Source organism: Sapajus apella, unplaced genomic scaffold (assembly GCF_009761245.1).
Source record: "Sapajus apella isolate SASKATOON/1434 unplaced genomic scaffold, GSC_monkey_1.0 scaffold94, whole genome shotgun sequence".
In the NCBI taxonomy this organism is placed as follows: domain Eukaryota; kingdom Metazoa; phylum Chordata; class Mammalia; order Primates; family Cebidae; genus Sapajus; species Sapajus apella.
In genome coordinates this window covers 2979079-2994853 of record NW_022437034.1, presented here as the reverse complement: position 1 = coordinate 2994853, position 15775 = coordinate 2979079, and the positions used below count along the sequence as shown (strand labels likewise).

The following is a 15775-nucleotide window of genomic DNA, read 5'->3' as shown; positions in this document are numbered from 1 at the left end:
AAATAAAAAATAAATAAATAAAAATAAAAATTAAAAAAAAAAAAACAAAAAACGGGCACTGTGGCTCATGCCTGTAATCCCAACATTTAAAAAAATAATAATAATAATACTTGGTGCTTTCCAACACACTTTCACATATGGTATTACTTGTTTGATCCACCCCCTTCCCTGAAAATTTTGGGTGGTTTTATTGCTGGCATTTAACACGCAGGGCAATAGAGGTTCTGAAAGATCTGTGTCTTGTCAAAACAAGTGAATGGTGGAACTAAGACTAAACCCTGGGTCTCCTGCTCTCTCTTCACTGAATGGAGTGGTATTATGGGCCAGGATCTGGCTTGGCCTTCCCCTTGGACTTGCCTAGAGCACATACCAGGGCTCTGGGAGATGACCTTGTGCCCACAGGTCCAGGGCTCCACTGTACTGGACACCAGAAATGTTCCTATCTGTGCTCTGCCTGCCCTGGTCTGGGCCTTCTCCTGGGTCCAGAAGACCCTGCTGCTGATGGGTAGCCTCCTTCCACATCAGCTCCTGGCAACTGTGGAGCCAGAGGACTCCTGATAGGCACAGTGGCCCAGGCACCCCTCTTGCTTGCATTAGGGGATGGGGAAGGGAGAAACCCTCAGCAGCTGAGCCCCAGGTGCTCTCGGAGGAACTTATCCAGTTGCATGTGCAGCATTTGGGCAACTGCAGAACATCCCTCAAGAAGCCAGGCCAAAGGAAGGGTCTGGATGTTCTTGTGCTGGGTCAGGGAAGGCCAGCCTCCTTGGTGCCACAGAGGGCGAGGGCCAGGCTGGGATCTTCTGATCTCATGCCAGGGGAAGCAGAGTTCACAATAGCAGCAGGGTCTAAGTCTAATAAACATAAGGGCCCTCTGCCCTAAAGATATGAGGTGCACTGCCAAGAGTAGTGTCCCCAGCTCATAGGCTGTCATGGGGCCGCTGTGGGGGACTTGCATACCAGAAGGGGGCGGTGGGAGATTTCTGTCCTTCTGCCTGGATAGGTGACTTCTGCAGGTCCTCACTAGCCTGAGAAGCCGGGGCATCTTATTTGGAATAGTATTATCTGCTGGCTGCAATTCATGGGGCGGGGAGGCCATGGTCAGGCCCTCCCTCCCTCACCATCCCACTGCCAAGTGCCTCTGAGGCTGGGCTAACTCCTGACCTCCCAGTTGCCTTCTGTCCTTCCTCCCTGGGCCCAGCTCTTCCTCTGCAGGGGCCTCCCTGAGAACCACTTTGACCCTTCCCCCAAGCCTGGCCTCTCTGCCCATGGCCTGGAGCCAGGCAGGTGCTGAGGCTGCACAATGACTTTCCCTGGCTGGGTGGCACCCACTGTGTGGCAGGCCTGGGGCTGTCCCGGATACCCCTTGCAGCACAGCTGTTCCGAGTTTGGGTGATACGGGCTAAGGCAGGGCAGATGTGGCCTAGGCTGTTTGCAGGAATGTCCAGCTCTCAGGAAAACTGGGGAGAGGAAGTCCAGGGAAAAAAGCAGAGACGGAGGGACGCAAAGAATTTCTCTTGGCTCTGGGGAGGGTCCTAGCAGCCAAATCCTATCCCCCTGCTTAGGGAGCCTCATCTTTCAAGACAGAGATGCAAATGATGCCTCCTCCAGAAAACCTGCCCTGGCTTCCCGGCTCCTAGTACTCTACCACATCACAGCGTCAGCCCTCTGTTACACGTTACACAGTGTCAGCCCTCCGTTACATGTCACAGCATCAGCTCTCTGTTACACGTTACACGGCGTCAGCCCTCCGTTACGTGTCACAGCGTCAGCTCTCTGTTACACGTTACACGGCGTCAGCCCTCCATTACGTGTCACAGTGTCAGCTCTCTGTTACACGTTACACAGCGTCAGCCCTCCGTTACGTGTCACAGTGTCAGCTCTCCATTACACATCAGCTGTCCATTACTCCGTTTGACTGTAGGCTGCTGGAGGGCAGACCGGTCCCTGTAGTATAAGCGTGGCACATACTTAGTGTTAGATGAGCAAATGAATGAATCTCTCATGCCCTTGTCCTCCAGCAAGGCTGGTCCTGAGCCAGTGAAGGCTGTCTTGAAGCTAAGCAGATAACTGCAGTGGGAATAAAAGGATGGCGTATGGGCCTGCTGGGTTTCTCTGGGATGATCTGTGCAGGGTAGCAGCCGCTCTCTCACCCATTAGACTGTGGCAGCCATTCCTGGAATCTCAGGGTGGTTGGCCGCATGCTGCTCAGGCCTCTGCTTGCTCTAGGAGGGGCTGGAACAATGCTCCTTCATCACACACACATCCAGTGAAATCTGCCCAATGGCAGAGAAGGGCCCTGCCCTTGAGGCTATTCATAACCCTGAGGGGTTCACTGCCCAAAGGTGAGAGTCTAGTCAGTGGAAGCAAATCTTCAAGGGTCCAGTGCTCCTTGGAGGCAAGCTACCCTGGTGGGCATTGTGGGCTGCATGACCCCTGCTTGCCAGCTCTGCCCCATCCCCACCTTGGCTCAGCTAAGCCTGGAGGCAGTAGAGGGGGTTCTTGAGAAGGTGGTGTGATCAGCCCCCATGGTAAGCCCCACACAGACTGTCCTGGGAGGATATGGAGATAGAGAGCCCTGAGCCTAAGCTACCTGTGGCTCCCGGAACCCACCCCTGATGATTGCTTGCTCTTCAGCCTGTGTGCAGGCTGAACCCCAGAATATGCTTCTTTCTTGGCTGTGCTAACCAAGATTGACCAACAAGACTCTGCCCAGGTGTCACCTCCTCCAGGAAGTCTTCCCCAAGCCCTTCTCAGTGCCCCATTGCATGCTGGTGTTCTCATTGCCTCCCTTACTGAACTGCATTTCTTCAGGCCACAGACCACATTGTCTTCTATAGATATATCTCTACATCTCCAGTGCCTGGCATACAGTGGGCATTTAGGGAACAACAGCTGAATGAATGAATGAATGAATGAATGAGTGAATGAATGAACAAATATGGCTTAGTGCTAGTTTCTCAAACTATGTTCTTATGGTCACTACAATTCTTTACTGAGGTGTCCCCTGCAAAAACCAAATGTTAGGAATATTTTCCCCTCTTGGAGAACCAGGGGGATAACATTGAAGAGGGATAGATTCTTTTCAACTTAAAATTGTTTTCCTGGCTGGGCATGGTGGCTCATGCCTATAATTCCAGCACTTTGGGAGGCCAAGGCAAGCAGATCACAAGGTCAGGAATCAAGACTATCCTGGCCAACATGGTGAAACCTCATCTCTATTAAAAAATAAGAAAAATTAGCTGGGTGTGGTGATGTATGCTTGTAATCCCAGCTACTTGGGAGGCTGAGGCAGGAGAATCCCTTGAACCTGGGAGGCAGAGGTTGCTGTGAGCCAAGATCACAACACTGGACCCTAGCCTGGCAATAGAGTGAGACTCTGTCTCAATAATAACAAAATTTTTTCTGTAAATCTTTCAAGTTGGTACCTGTTGCTGTTTGTATTACAGTCTGGAAGAAACCTTCATGGTTCAGCCCAGGAAGCCCCATACATATTCCCCTGGAGATGAATGGCCTCAAGGTCACTGGTCCTAGTCATCCTGAGGGTATTTTCTGGGGCTTCAGGGAGCAGAGCTGGTGATGATCAGGATGAGCAGGGCTGATGCCACCCAGTTTCCCACACCAGGGAGCTAGTATGGGCTGAACCCTGCTTTAAGGAGAGCCAGAATGTCAGGGGCTGAAATGTGAGGAGGGAATGCTTATGGTCCCCAAGGGGCTGGGATGGGTCCTTACAGAGGGTTTGGCCAGCAGATGGAAACACTTTTTAGCCATGGGGACCAATCCCAAGATTTTAAAGGATTGCTTGGATAGTGGCCCATGCATTCTGAGTGATTAAATGTGGCTGGGGTGATTTTCCATTTCTTCAGTTCCTATTTATTCTGGGGACCCAAAGGAAGTCTGATTTTGCCTCTAAACTGCAGGGTCTTAGAATGTTATGGATCCCACTGACGGCCTCCCTGGGAGATTTAGGACTGTGGGGGTGGGAGTGTGGGTGGGTAGTGGGGGTGGTATGTTGATTGGCCTGCGTTAGGATTGGGGAGGGCAGAGTGGCAAATGCTGTCAGATGCCCTCCCCAAATCCATTCTCTACCTCTTCCTCGCTGACAGACACCTGCTTTTGTGTGGGCAGTGATATATCTGATCCCCATGTAATATGCCGACCATGATAATCCTGTCCTTCATTTTTCCTAACCTCCCTTGCAGCTAGGGTATCCGTGTGAGCCACTTCTGCCCAAGGAGACACAAGTAGCACTCTGGAGGGTGGTTCTGGGAAACCTGTTGCTCTCCTGATAAAAAGGCAGAAGCAGCTGCCATAGCTGTTTGTCATTCTTTTGTCATCTTCCTGCCTGGATGCTGACTTGATGCCTGGAGTTATAGTAGCTACCTCGCAACAATGAGGGAAAGGCCAAGAAACACAAGCTCCGACATCACTGAGCCCGAAATCAACATTCTCTGTAGAATTTTTGCTCTGTGGGAAAATGCATTTTGATTCTTTCTGACTCCACGGTTCGGTTCCTGTTGCTTCACAAGTGCTATTAAAGAGATGACCAAGATGAAGCCAGGTGCAGTTGCGGAGGGGTTGTATCGAAACGGGGTCCTTCCACGTTAAGACAATAAATGATACCCCTTTCTGCCCCAGCCCCACCCTGTCCAGTGAGTGATGCGTGTCCTATAAATGTGCCCCTTTTTAGCCCACTGGGTGTGACTGGCTGAGGTGGCTAGTGATGACACTGTGCAGCCGTGGGGCTAAGGATGCCCACAGGGGTGCCCAGAGTCAGTCCCACTGCCCAAACTCCTCAGAATGTTGGGGTGGGGGTGGGGGGGGTCCCTGGATTGTTGGCCCAATCCTAATTCCTGGGATTACTGGACCAACATCTCCAGATAAGCTCCAGATAAAGAGCCCTGGCCAGACCTGATGTGACCCCGCCTCCCACAGTGCTGCTGTCAAAGGGGAGGGGTCTGACCTGCTGTGACAGGGACAGAGCTGAGACCTCATTTGCAATCAGGGTCCTTCCAGATCACAAAACTGTCCCTGAACTCTCACCTTCCTGCAGCCATACTCTTTGCAGTGTGACTGTTGCTCATTCCTTCAAAAGGTAGAGTTTATGTCCCCGTAACTTGAGTCTGGGCTGGCCTTGTGACTTGCTTCGGCCAACAGACTGTGGTAGAAGTGACCTTGTGGCAGTTCCAAGCCAGGGACTCAAGAGGCCTTGCATGCCTCTGCTGTCTGCTCTGGACACTTTCCAGCCCCACAGAAACAGGCACGGGCTAGCCTTCTAGAGGACGAGTTGCCCCTGTCATCCAGCTGCTAGCCAGCCGACCCTCAGAAGCACAGAGCCCTGCTGACAGGCAGGTGCCCAGACACAAATGCAGGAGCCCAGCTGAGACCAGAAGAAGCACTCGGATAAGCCGTGTCCAGATGGCCAGCCTGCGGAATGAGCGCGACGTGGTTGTTGTTTTACACCTCTGTTTTGTTTGGCTTGTCGGGCAGCACGATTGTGGCAATAGAGAACTAATAACAGTCCTCTTCCTCCTCATGGTTTACCAAGTGCTCCCACAGACATGAGCTAATTTGATTCCCCAAACAACACCTATGAGGTAGCTATTATCAACTTTTTGCAGGTGACAAAAGCAATATGCTGAGAGGTTCTGACTTGCTCAAGATCATGCAGCCGGCCACAGTGCTCCTGACTCCAAATTCCCTGCTCTCAGTTTATAAACCACTCCCAACACAGCCTGTCACCTCCTAGAGATCTCCATCCAGCCCCTGAGGCCCAGAGTCCTTCTCTAACCTTGCAAACTTTGAACGTTGCCTTGGGCAGTGGCTCTGTTCGCTGGAGAATCATTGTGAACACAGACACCAGTCCCTTCCCACCCTGACGCGTTGTGACAGCATGCCGCACCACACAACGTACGGGAAGGGGGTCAGAGAGGCACCTTTTCCATAAGATAGCACTATACACATTGATGTGGCCCCACAGTGCATAGCTGGGCAAGTGAAGTGGGGGCTAGGTTCATACCCACTTGTTCCCTGGGCCAGGCCCTAAAACAGCGGCTCAAGCTGTACCACCCCATAGAGCTGTTCTGTGAGAGCAGAGAGGACGCAACAGACCGTACGAGTAGCTGTAAACGCGGGCAAACCAGCACCCCAGCTTTGCACACAACAGGCCTCCATAAGGGGAGTCCATCTTGGGCAGACAGACGAAAGGCACAGTGAAAAGTTGTCCAGATTCGCCTGCCCCATGGAATTCCACCCCACGCATCTTGTTCCCCTCACTCGGAGGCGGAGCTGCCCCGGCCCACCCGCTCCTCCCTGTGACCACACCCACAGCTTACTGACAGGGTGGGGGTGCCCTCGTCCTCCACGGTGACCACCAGGTGGTAGAAGCTCTGGCGCTCGCGGTCGGGCGGGGCGGGCCGCGTGGCGATCTCACCACTGACGCGGTCCATGCGGAAGGTCATATCCTGGTTGCCCTCGGTGATGTAGTAGGACAGGACACTGTTGATCCCGATGTCACGGTCAGTGGCTCTCACCTGGACCACAGCAGTACCTCCACCCACGTTCTGGGAAGAGAGCAGGAGGGCGGTCATTCTTGATTCAAGGGATTTGGGCACAGTCTTGCGCCTGTTCCTGTAACCCAAAGGCTCCCCCTGTGTCTCCTGAAAGCTTTGCTGCATCTACCCTGAAGCAATGAGGGAGATCATAAGGATGACGGCAGCGAACATTCTGCGGGCACCTCCGACCTGCTGGAGCCCGCATTAACTCACTGGGTCCTCTCTCCAACTCTGTGAGTTTGGTACTGGCATCATCATCCCTATTTACAGATGAGAAAACAGGTGCAGGGAAGGAATGTATGCAAGTCCACACAGCCAATCAGTGGGCTGAAGCGAGGGAGTCTGGCCTGAGAGCTAAACTCTGGCCCCATGCCATCCTGCCTTCATGAATGTCCGACCTGGTATGATACCCAACAATGCCAGGGCAGATTGGTGTGGCTCAATCTTATTGCTGAATAATAAATACATTTTTTTAAAAAGCAAGCTCCCTGGGTAAACCTCAGTTTCCTGTCTAGTGAAAGGCAACTTTCTTCTTTTCCTCTTCTCTCTTCTCCTCTACTCCAAAAAGATACTGAGTTCTAGGATCTGGGCCAGGCATTAGAGATAGCATTATGAATGAGTCACAGTTCCCAGCCATGAGATCTGAGGAGCCGGTGGGCCAGGCAGACATTAAACAGGTGGTCCATGGTTGGCTCATGCTCATGCCCCCTGGATGTCGAGCTATATGGGCCCCGGGGCTGCCCTCACCTCATTCACACTGACATTGTATCCAAAGGGACTCTCGATGACTGGAGGGTTGTCATTGACATCCAGGATGGTCACCTGCAGGATGTGGTCCTTCTTCCGTGGAGGGGTGCCTCGGTCAGAAGCCACAACCTGCAAGGAGGAGGGCAACTGGAGTCAGGGCTGAAGGGTGGGGGCAGGATCAGGAATATGGAGTCCAAAAGGGCTGTGCACTCAGTGGGGAGCACTTGGGAAGGCAAAGAGACTCACTGATCACCGCTGGGTGGCCTGGCCAGCCCTGGGCTCTCCCCAGCGCCTTCACCTTCTGCCCCATGCTGCAAATGATTCTTGCCCAATCGTCTTCTGACTTAGGATCCTCATTTGGAATCTGACTAGCATGTACCCAAGCCTTGATCTCCTGGCCTACCCCTGACTGTATTCTGGGCTGTGACAGCCTTTGACGGTGACCCTGGGCCTGCAACCTGACCCAAGGCTCTTGTCTTTAGCTTCAAAGGCCTCTGTCCCATGCACGCTGTCCCATGATCTCTGGCAAACAGGGAAAGAGCCTCAAGTAATATTATCAGGAATGAGCTGGAACCGTAACCATAGGCTGACCCTGTTCCTGGGAGCCTGGATACAGCCGTATGTGCTGCAGGAGCTCAGCCCCCTGCAGAAGTGGAGCCCTGAGGTCCCCAGAAAGTCCTCAGCAAACATCCCAGCCATGGCAATTCTGCACTAATCATAGCCTTTGTGACTCCTCACACCTGTACCTGTTTCTTTCCTCCACAGGGCAGGCCAGATGGGGAATTTTTTGTACATTACACGGTAGAGAAAATGAGGCCCAGAGTTAATAACTTGCCCAAGGCCACACTGTATTTGTAGAAGAGTTGAGGCTCTCCCAGCTCCACCAGGCTCTCCCTCGTCCTCCTGGCTCTTAACAGCAGGGGCAGACACTTCAGCTGCCTACTCCTGGGTATCTAAGGTCCCTCTGGGGTCTCCCTATCCTGGGTCAGCCTCACTGTGCTCTTGACCCTTAGGGGTGCAGCTGGCCCCATGTTACTTGGTGACAGCAGGGACGCTGACCACCGGGATGTGCTGCTGGGCGAGCTCTCTCCTGGACGGTCAGTAGTGACCAGTGTAGGCACTGAGCCAGTGGTCTCTTGGCCCAAGGGAGGCCAGGCCCCACCTTGAGGATGTAGTGGTCCAAATCTTCTCTGTCCAGGGGCCTGGCTACAAACACTTCGCCAATAGAGTCATTGGTGGTGACGATCTCAAAGGCCCCTGCGATGTTACCAGAGGCCAGGGAGAAGACCACCTGTGGGGAGAAGAGAGGGTGAGCGGTGAGGAGATGTGGAGGAGAGCCAGCTAGGGGGACTGCCTGGTCCTCCCCTGCCTACCTGGACCCTCTGTTCAGCAAGGGCATCTGGGAGTACAGCATTTTATGCAGAAGTGATTCATCTCCCTCAAAATGGGGGTGCAGGCCCATGGAGGCAGTGTAGCACCCGTGGAAGGTTCCTGGGCCTAGGGGATGTCAGCATCCTGGCCTGGGAGGGCGGGGCATGAGTCCTATGGCACTAATGTCTTCCCAGGGTAGAGGGGATTTTGCTCATGCTGCTGGGGTGAGCATGCGCTGGGGCGTTACCTGGACTCTACTTGATTCTTAGAGCAACCTTGACAAAAAGCAACTGTTCTCCTCAGTTCACAGAGAGGAGGCTCAGAAACATGAAACAACCAGCCAAGGTCACACAGCTTGCAAAAGCCAGAGATTTGAACCCACATACTTTTGTATCCAAAGCCAGCATCCCTCCATCCCCCAGAGTATGCAAGCCATGCTAACACCTGCAAACACAAGGCCCAGTGCATGGAACAGATGTGAGCTGTGTGAACACTGGCAGGTTTTGTCACCTCTCCCTCTGCACTCTGGGCTGTGCAAACCTGGAGTGATGGTGGGTGCATCCCGCCACGAGGCTGGGCCTGGGAAGCAGGAGGGAGGACGAGCATGTCCTCTCAGGGAGCTGGGGTTGTGAGGGGAGGAGTCACCCAGAACACAACTTCACTGCAGGGCTGAGCCATAGTTAGCCTTTGGGCTCCATGTCCGCATGACCCAGCCAGGGCCACCGATCTGCACAGCTCTGAGGCAGCTCTGTCCCTTCTCCCTGACCACAGACTGGGTGAGTACAGGGCAGAGCCCGGAAGCGCCTGGTGCTTGGTGATGGGGGTGGCTCAGAAGGCCCCTCTAGCTGTGGGAGCAATGGGAGCCGTGGGGCCTCTGCTGACACAGCGGATCCCGGCTGTTTCACTTGGTGGCCCACCTGCCCATTGCTGCCAGCATCAGGGTCCTGGGCCTTGACAGTAGCCACTCGCTGGCCCACAGGGCAGTCCTCAGGAATGCTGACCGCTGAGTCAGAGGTGAAGTCAAACCAGGGGCTGTTGTCATTCTCGTCCAGCACAGTGATGTAGACCTGAGGGTGAACGTGGTCAGAGACCTACAGCCTCTTTCCCCTCCCTGGCCCCAAACGCCAGGGTCCCAGCATGCGTCCAGTGGGGACTAGACCCCCAGTGGGTTCTAGAACATCAGCAAACTCTCAGAGCCCACCGAGGCCCATCCTGACTTTACAAAGGGGGCCCTGGGCCCATAGCTCCTAACAGTCTGATTGGTGTGGGGCAGGGGTAGGCACACTCAAATCTTGGCCAGGAGGGCAAGGGAAGAGGACTGGTGGGGAGACCGTCACAGGCGGGGGTACAAGAGAACTGAAAACCCAGGCCACGGCTAAAGCGGACACAGGCTGGGAATGCTGGTCTAGCAGCAGCCAAGCTTCCCATTTTTCATGAAAAGGAATCTAAACTTTAAAGTGAAATTAGCTGTTGAGTAATAAAATTTAGAGAAGAAAGCTATGTGTAGGCTGTCCAAAACACATCTGGTGGCCACATATTGCCTGAAGGTGTCCTTGTTTGCAACCTCGGGCTTAGCGTGAAGGAAATGGGCCCAGGAGCAGGGCAGGGTGGGGTGGGGTTGGGGGGCGAGGTGGCTTGGTCCCAATGGGTAGAAGGGCAGATGCGGAAGCCATGTGAATTTCCAACTGTCAGCTAAAAACCAGGTGTGCAGAAAATAGCATGCAAGAGCATGTGGCTTTGTGTCTGTGGCTCGGGCTTCTTGTGGAGTGGCAGGAGAGTGAAGGCATGCTGCGGGTGAGGTCTCCAGTCCATGGACAGCCAAGGCCATCGAGGCTGGAATCACAGGTGCACAGAGGTTCACTGATGAGGGCGTGAGCAGGGCTGGAGGCACTCAGGTTCCAGATATCCCAGGACAGGCCTTCTCCCACTGCCCTGTCCCAGGCCAGACTCTATTATCTGCTTCCCAGGGTGTGGGGCTCAGGGTTCAGGGGCTCCCAGGCCCTGCTGACTGCACAGGACTCACAGGGAGCCAGCTGTGCCTGGGCACGCTGCAGAGGAAATTCCATGCCATCCTCCCTCCTATACAGGTCTGACTGCCCAGTCCCAGCCACACTCCCCTACCTGTAGGCAGCTCTAAGAAGTGTAGGGGAGTGAGCCTGGGCTTCAAAGCCAGGCCAACCCCACCACGTATGAGCTGTGCGATTTTGGAAAAAGTTATTCAAGCTCTCTGATTTTCCATTTCCTCAGCTGAAAATCAGAATGAGAACACCTGTTGGGAGGAATAGCTGAGCAAACAGCAAGTTCAGGGGTGGCACCTCCGAGTCCCTGTTCCTGCTTCCTGCCTGGCAGACACTTGTGATTTCTCTTGCCAAGACTCTACCCATCTGTCATGAATTTTGGTATGGAGTTCCCCGAGGTCCCTGAGCCCCAGTTGCTCATTTGAAATGGGAATAACCATGCCAACTGCACTGTTCTCAGGGTGAAAACAGACAGGGGTCCCTGTGATCAGATCCCTCCCACACCCCCTCACTCTGGCCGGGCCTTGTTAGGCGCGCCGTGCTTCCCTACACCACAGGACCATCGTGCCTGCTGTTCTCTCTGCCCAAAATGCTCTTCCTTGTAGGCTGGATCAACTTCTATGCGTCAGCAGATCTCAGCTTGAGTCGCCTCCTCAGGGAAGCCCTCTTCTATTTCCCTGACACCTTATTATAGGCTTTCTCTCAAGGCATACATTTCCAGGTGTGATCATTTGATCAATGTATTTCCCTCACTGTATCTTACACTTAGGAAGGCAGGGGCTGGGTTTGATTTTGGTTTCCTGCTGTGACCTGAACCCAGCTTACTGCCTGGCACAGAGCAGGTGTTCCCACAACTACTGCTCTGATCATGGTGAGGCTGCAAGGCAGGGGTGAGGGGCCACTGGACCTCCCAGTGGAAGGGAGTCAGCCTTGGTGGGTGAGAAAGGAGGACAGGTGCCCAGGCCTATGGGGATGAGATGGGCATCTGTGTCTTCGCCCAGAGCCTGATGGTCCACATTGCACTCCCTACCTACTGAAGGCCTGAGCTTACTCAAGAGTTCTTATAGCAGAGCCATGCCCTACTCAGTCTGCCCTTCCGGTCTGCCTGCCCACCCCTCCTGGGGCTGGCCAGGGCAGGCTGCTGGGGGTGGAGAGGAGCCAGGTGAAGGTGAGCTGTGGTTTGGGTTCCGGCCTCACAGAGGAAATGGTTCTACCTTTAAAGGGCCCCTTCCTCTGCCTCCACCCTAGTGCCTCAAACAGCGCTTGGGGCTTCTGGGGCTGGTGAATCTGGGGCAGCAGCTCCTGGGAGCCTCTCAGAGGAAGCCGAGCAAAGGAAGCTCGAGCCTCTTAGGGCTGAGCAAAAGGGGGTGGGCCCTGCTACCCAGAAGAGGGCAAAGCCCTGTGGAAATACGGGGGCCCAGGCAGGAGCGTGTGCTCCAATGCCCTCGCCAACCGTGCTGAGGAAGTGGCTGGTGGTCAGTGGAGGGGGGCCTCCCCACCATCCCTGCCACCCTCGGGCTCCCACTGGCCTCTCCTTCCAGCCTCCTGCAGTGTGAGGGCCAGGTGGGCCCATTGTATGAATAGGCTCAGTGAGAGGGCCCAATTTTACCCGCGTGTCTGCCCTTTGACTGGGAGTGGCAGGACGAGGGTGGCCCGGCATCCACTGCCCGAGTGCCCTGCTCACCGGCTGCTCTTGGGGAGCATGGTAGAGGGGAGCTGTGGGGGCTCCATGCCCATTACAGCCTCACTCACCCTCAGGCTGGCCCCATGGATGGAGGGGCCTTTAGGTACAGCCCAGTCACAGCCAGGGCCTCTGGAACCTGGCACCTCCAGGAGCCTTGGAGCTGAGGACCCCAAGCAATTGTGTTCTGCTCTTGGCTTGGACACTGAGTTTGCTTCCAGCTTTTTTAGGCTAATGTGACAGGGACTCAGTGGGGAGTGGCAGTGTGGCTGTAGCCAAAGCTGATGATGAGCCTGATGCCCCAGATGGTCTCCAGATGATAGCTGATCTGACTGGCCGGTGCCCAGGCCAGATCAATGACGGAGTGTCCTGGGGTCACTGCAGGATGCCATCCATGGACCTCTCTCAGGGGGCCGGCCCTGGACCCACTCCCATTGCAACCCCAGCCTCAGCACCCCTGCCTGCCTCTCCCTTCAGGCTGGGCTGCCCCTCCTAGGAACCTTGTCTGGCATCTCTGACCTCAGTGGCTTCCCCTCCCCCAGGGCCCCAGCACATGGTCTTCTCTGCCTTTACTTAGAGGCTGTCCTGAGGGCAATGACTCACCTGTACCCATGGCTCCCCTTCCTAAGTGCTCCCCAGGCCCCACAATGTGCATCCCACCCCACACACTTGCACCAACCCCCAAGAGAGGGAGGGGTCCCCTTTATGGATGCGGCAGCTGAGGCATTGGGAAAGAACTCTACTGCGGTCACCCCTGCCTCTAGGACTGGCTTACAAAGGGCTTCCTGCCTGCAATTGCCTGCCGCTTCCATCACATCCTCTGAGGATGGCAGGGAGGCCAGCATGACCCTTATTTCAGATGCAAGGAAGGAAAGCACAGAGACATTAAGCAGTTTGCCTGTGTCACACAGCCAGAGAGGAGTGGAAGTGGAACGAGGCCTCAGTGGTCTTCCAGTGACTCCTTTGCTAGTGTTCTCCCCACCCAAGACCCTATGGGGGCTGGCAGGACACAGAGAGCAGGGCTGGAGGCAGGGGACATGCCCCAGCGGGGCCTGAACTCGGGTGTGAGAGTGGAGGCACTGGGAAGGGACCTGGAGGCCTGTCCATGTGCCTTCTCTCTGGGAGAGGTGAGAAGGTCCAGGGCCAGGCAGAGCCCGGCCAGCACTGGCCACAGCCAACAGCACAGGGGGAACTCCAGCCACAGGCTACTCACCTTCTGTAGTCAGAGGCAGCAGCAGGAGGTGGGCGAGAGAAAAGGGAAAGATGCAGATGGTAAGCAGTCTGTGGCTCTTCCAGACCCCACTCCCAGCAGCGCCCTCCACCTGCCTGAGGTCTCATAGCCCAGCCTATTGGGAAGGTGTGGCATGGCTGCACACGGTGAGGTCCCAGGCTATCAAGGCCCTCACCCACTGCCTGGCCCATACATTGGGTGGCTGGTGAAGATGTGGGTTTGGAAGTGCTGTGGCCAGCAACGGGCCACACCTGAGGGGCTCTCACCCTGGGTCCCACTCACCACGGTGGAGTCCACCTTGGGGCCGCCGTCATCTGCCACCACTGTCAAGGTATAGAAGTCGCCCTTCTCACGGTCCACCAGGCCCTGGACTGTGATCACACCCTGCAGGGAAGGGGCCAGATGGGTGAGTGACTACATCGTACCGTGCTTAACCCTGGTCATTCTGCCCACCTTCCCACCTCCATGTCACTTCCTCTGCCCAGCATAACTTCCCCAGGAAGCTCTGTCTGTTGAACTCCTTCTTCTCTCTCACATTCCACTGGGAATCCACCTCTTCCATGAAACCATCCTGCTTTCCCAGCCAGGTATGACTGCTGGGCCCTGAGGAGCTCTAACAGCCCTCTGTTCTTTGCACTTCTTCCCTTTGGTGCTCTGATTTGCATCCCGGATTATTTCCATTTCCACTCCTAGCCTGAGAACTCTTTGAGGGCTGGGAAGGGACTTGTTCATCTTTGTGTCCATTTGTGTTCCCAGTGTCCTCCACTACAACCACACATGGTAGTGATTCACACTTTGCCTACTTTCAAAGAAAGGATTCTGATAAAAGACATACTAAAGCAAAGATGGAGGAGTAAGAGCCTGGCAGTAGATAAGAGACCGCTGCACCAGACATCTAGCTAAGAATAGCTATTGCAATGAAGCCCAACATTTATATCTGAGCTTCCTAACAGCAAAGGTGAAAAGGGAACTATCACTTGTAGAGCTTTCTGTGACACTGTGATATAAGAAAATATGTATGGTCTTCGTCTCTGTTTCCCAGCACAAAGTTCTTAATTCCCTGGCATTTTCTAGGTGATAGGAGTCTCTCGCTCTAATGAGGCAACTCTTGGTGGGCTCCTGGTTTGGGGCTGATCACCAGAAAAACCAAGCCAGGATGAGCAGCTTGACACATTCAGCTGCACCTGCACATCCCTTATTTTTCAGGAAGGGAGAGGGGCTGGAGATTCAGTTAATAATTGATCGTACCTATGTGATAAAGCCTCCATAGAAATCCCTGAACTAGGCTGGGCACAGTGGCTCATGCCTGTCATCCCAGCACTTTGGGAGGCCAAGGCAGGCGGATCACGAGGTCAGGAGGTCAAGACCATCCTGGCTAACACGGTGAAACCCCAACTTTACTAAAAATACAAAAAATTAGCAGGTGTGGTGGCAGGCGCCTGTATTCCCAGCTATTCGGGAGGCTGAAGCAGGAGAACTGCCTGAACCCAGGAGGCAGAGGTTGCAGTGAGTCAAGATCGTGCCACTGCACTCCAGTCTGGGCAACTAAGCGAGACTCCATTTCAAACAAACAAACAAAAAAAGAATAAAAGAAAGAAATCCCTGAACTACAGGGTTCAGAGAGCTTGCAGGCTGCTCAACATGCAGGGTACCTGGAGGGTAGCATGTCCAGGGAGGGCACCGAAGCTCAGAGCCCCTTCTCCCATGTCTTTCTCTGTGTGTCTCTTCGTTCAGCTGTTTGTTGGTATCCTTTAGAATATCCTTCATAATACCTCGGCAATAGTAGGTAAAATGTTTCCCTGAGTTCTGTAAGCTGCTCTAGCAAATTTATCAAACTTGCGGACGGGGTTGTGGGAAGCCCGATGTAGCCGGTCGGTCAGAAGCATGGGTAAAACCACCTGGAGCTTGTGATTGGCAGCTGAAGTGGAGGCAGTTTGGTGAGACTGAGCCCTCAACCTGTGGGATCTGATCCTGTGGTGCCTGCCGGAGAGTTGCTTGGTGTGTGGGAGGGACTGAGTTCCGAACCTGTGGGATCTGACGCTAACTCCAGGTAGAAATGTTCAGAATTAAATCGAGCTAAAGGATTCCCAGCTGGTGTCCCGAGAGTCAGATAATTGGTTGCTGGTATGGGGAAAACCCCACATGCACTTTGACGACCAGAGGTGAAGGGATCTGT

At 54.3% G+C, this 15775-nt stretch overlaps 1 protein-coding gene across 6 annotated transcripts in view; it reads right to left on the bottom strand.

Annotated features, from left to right (window-relative positions):
- Positions 1-15775, bottom strand: part of CDH23 (cadherin related 23) — a 418948-nt gene that overhangs the window by 70144 nt on the left and 333029 nt on the right. For 5 of the 6 annotated variants that reach the window (XM_032256272.1, XM_032256266.1, XM_032256269.1 and 2 more), the window contains 6 exons: positions 13882-13983; positions 13582-13584; positions 9587-9736; positions 8461-8589; positions 7299-7427; positions 6333-6560 (listed from right to left, as the gene is read on the bottom strand). In XM_032256272.1, the coding sequence (XP_032112163.1) occupies positions 6333-6560; positions 7299-7427; positions 8461-8589; positions 9587-9736; positions 13582-13584; positions 13882-13983 (741 nt within the window). The remainder of the gene's footprint in view (positions 1-6332; positions 6561-7298; positions 7428-8460; positions 8590-9586; positions 9737-13581; positions 13585-13881; positions 13984-15775) is intronic. The other variant, XM_032256267.1, reaches the window with a different exon arrangement.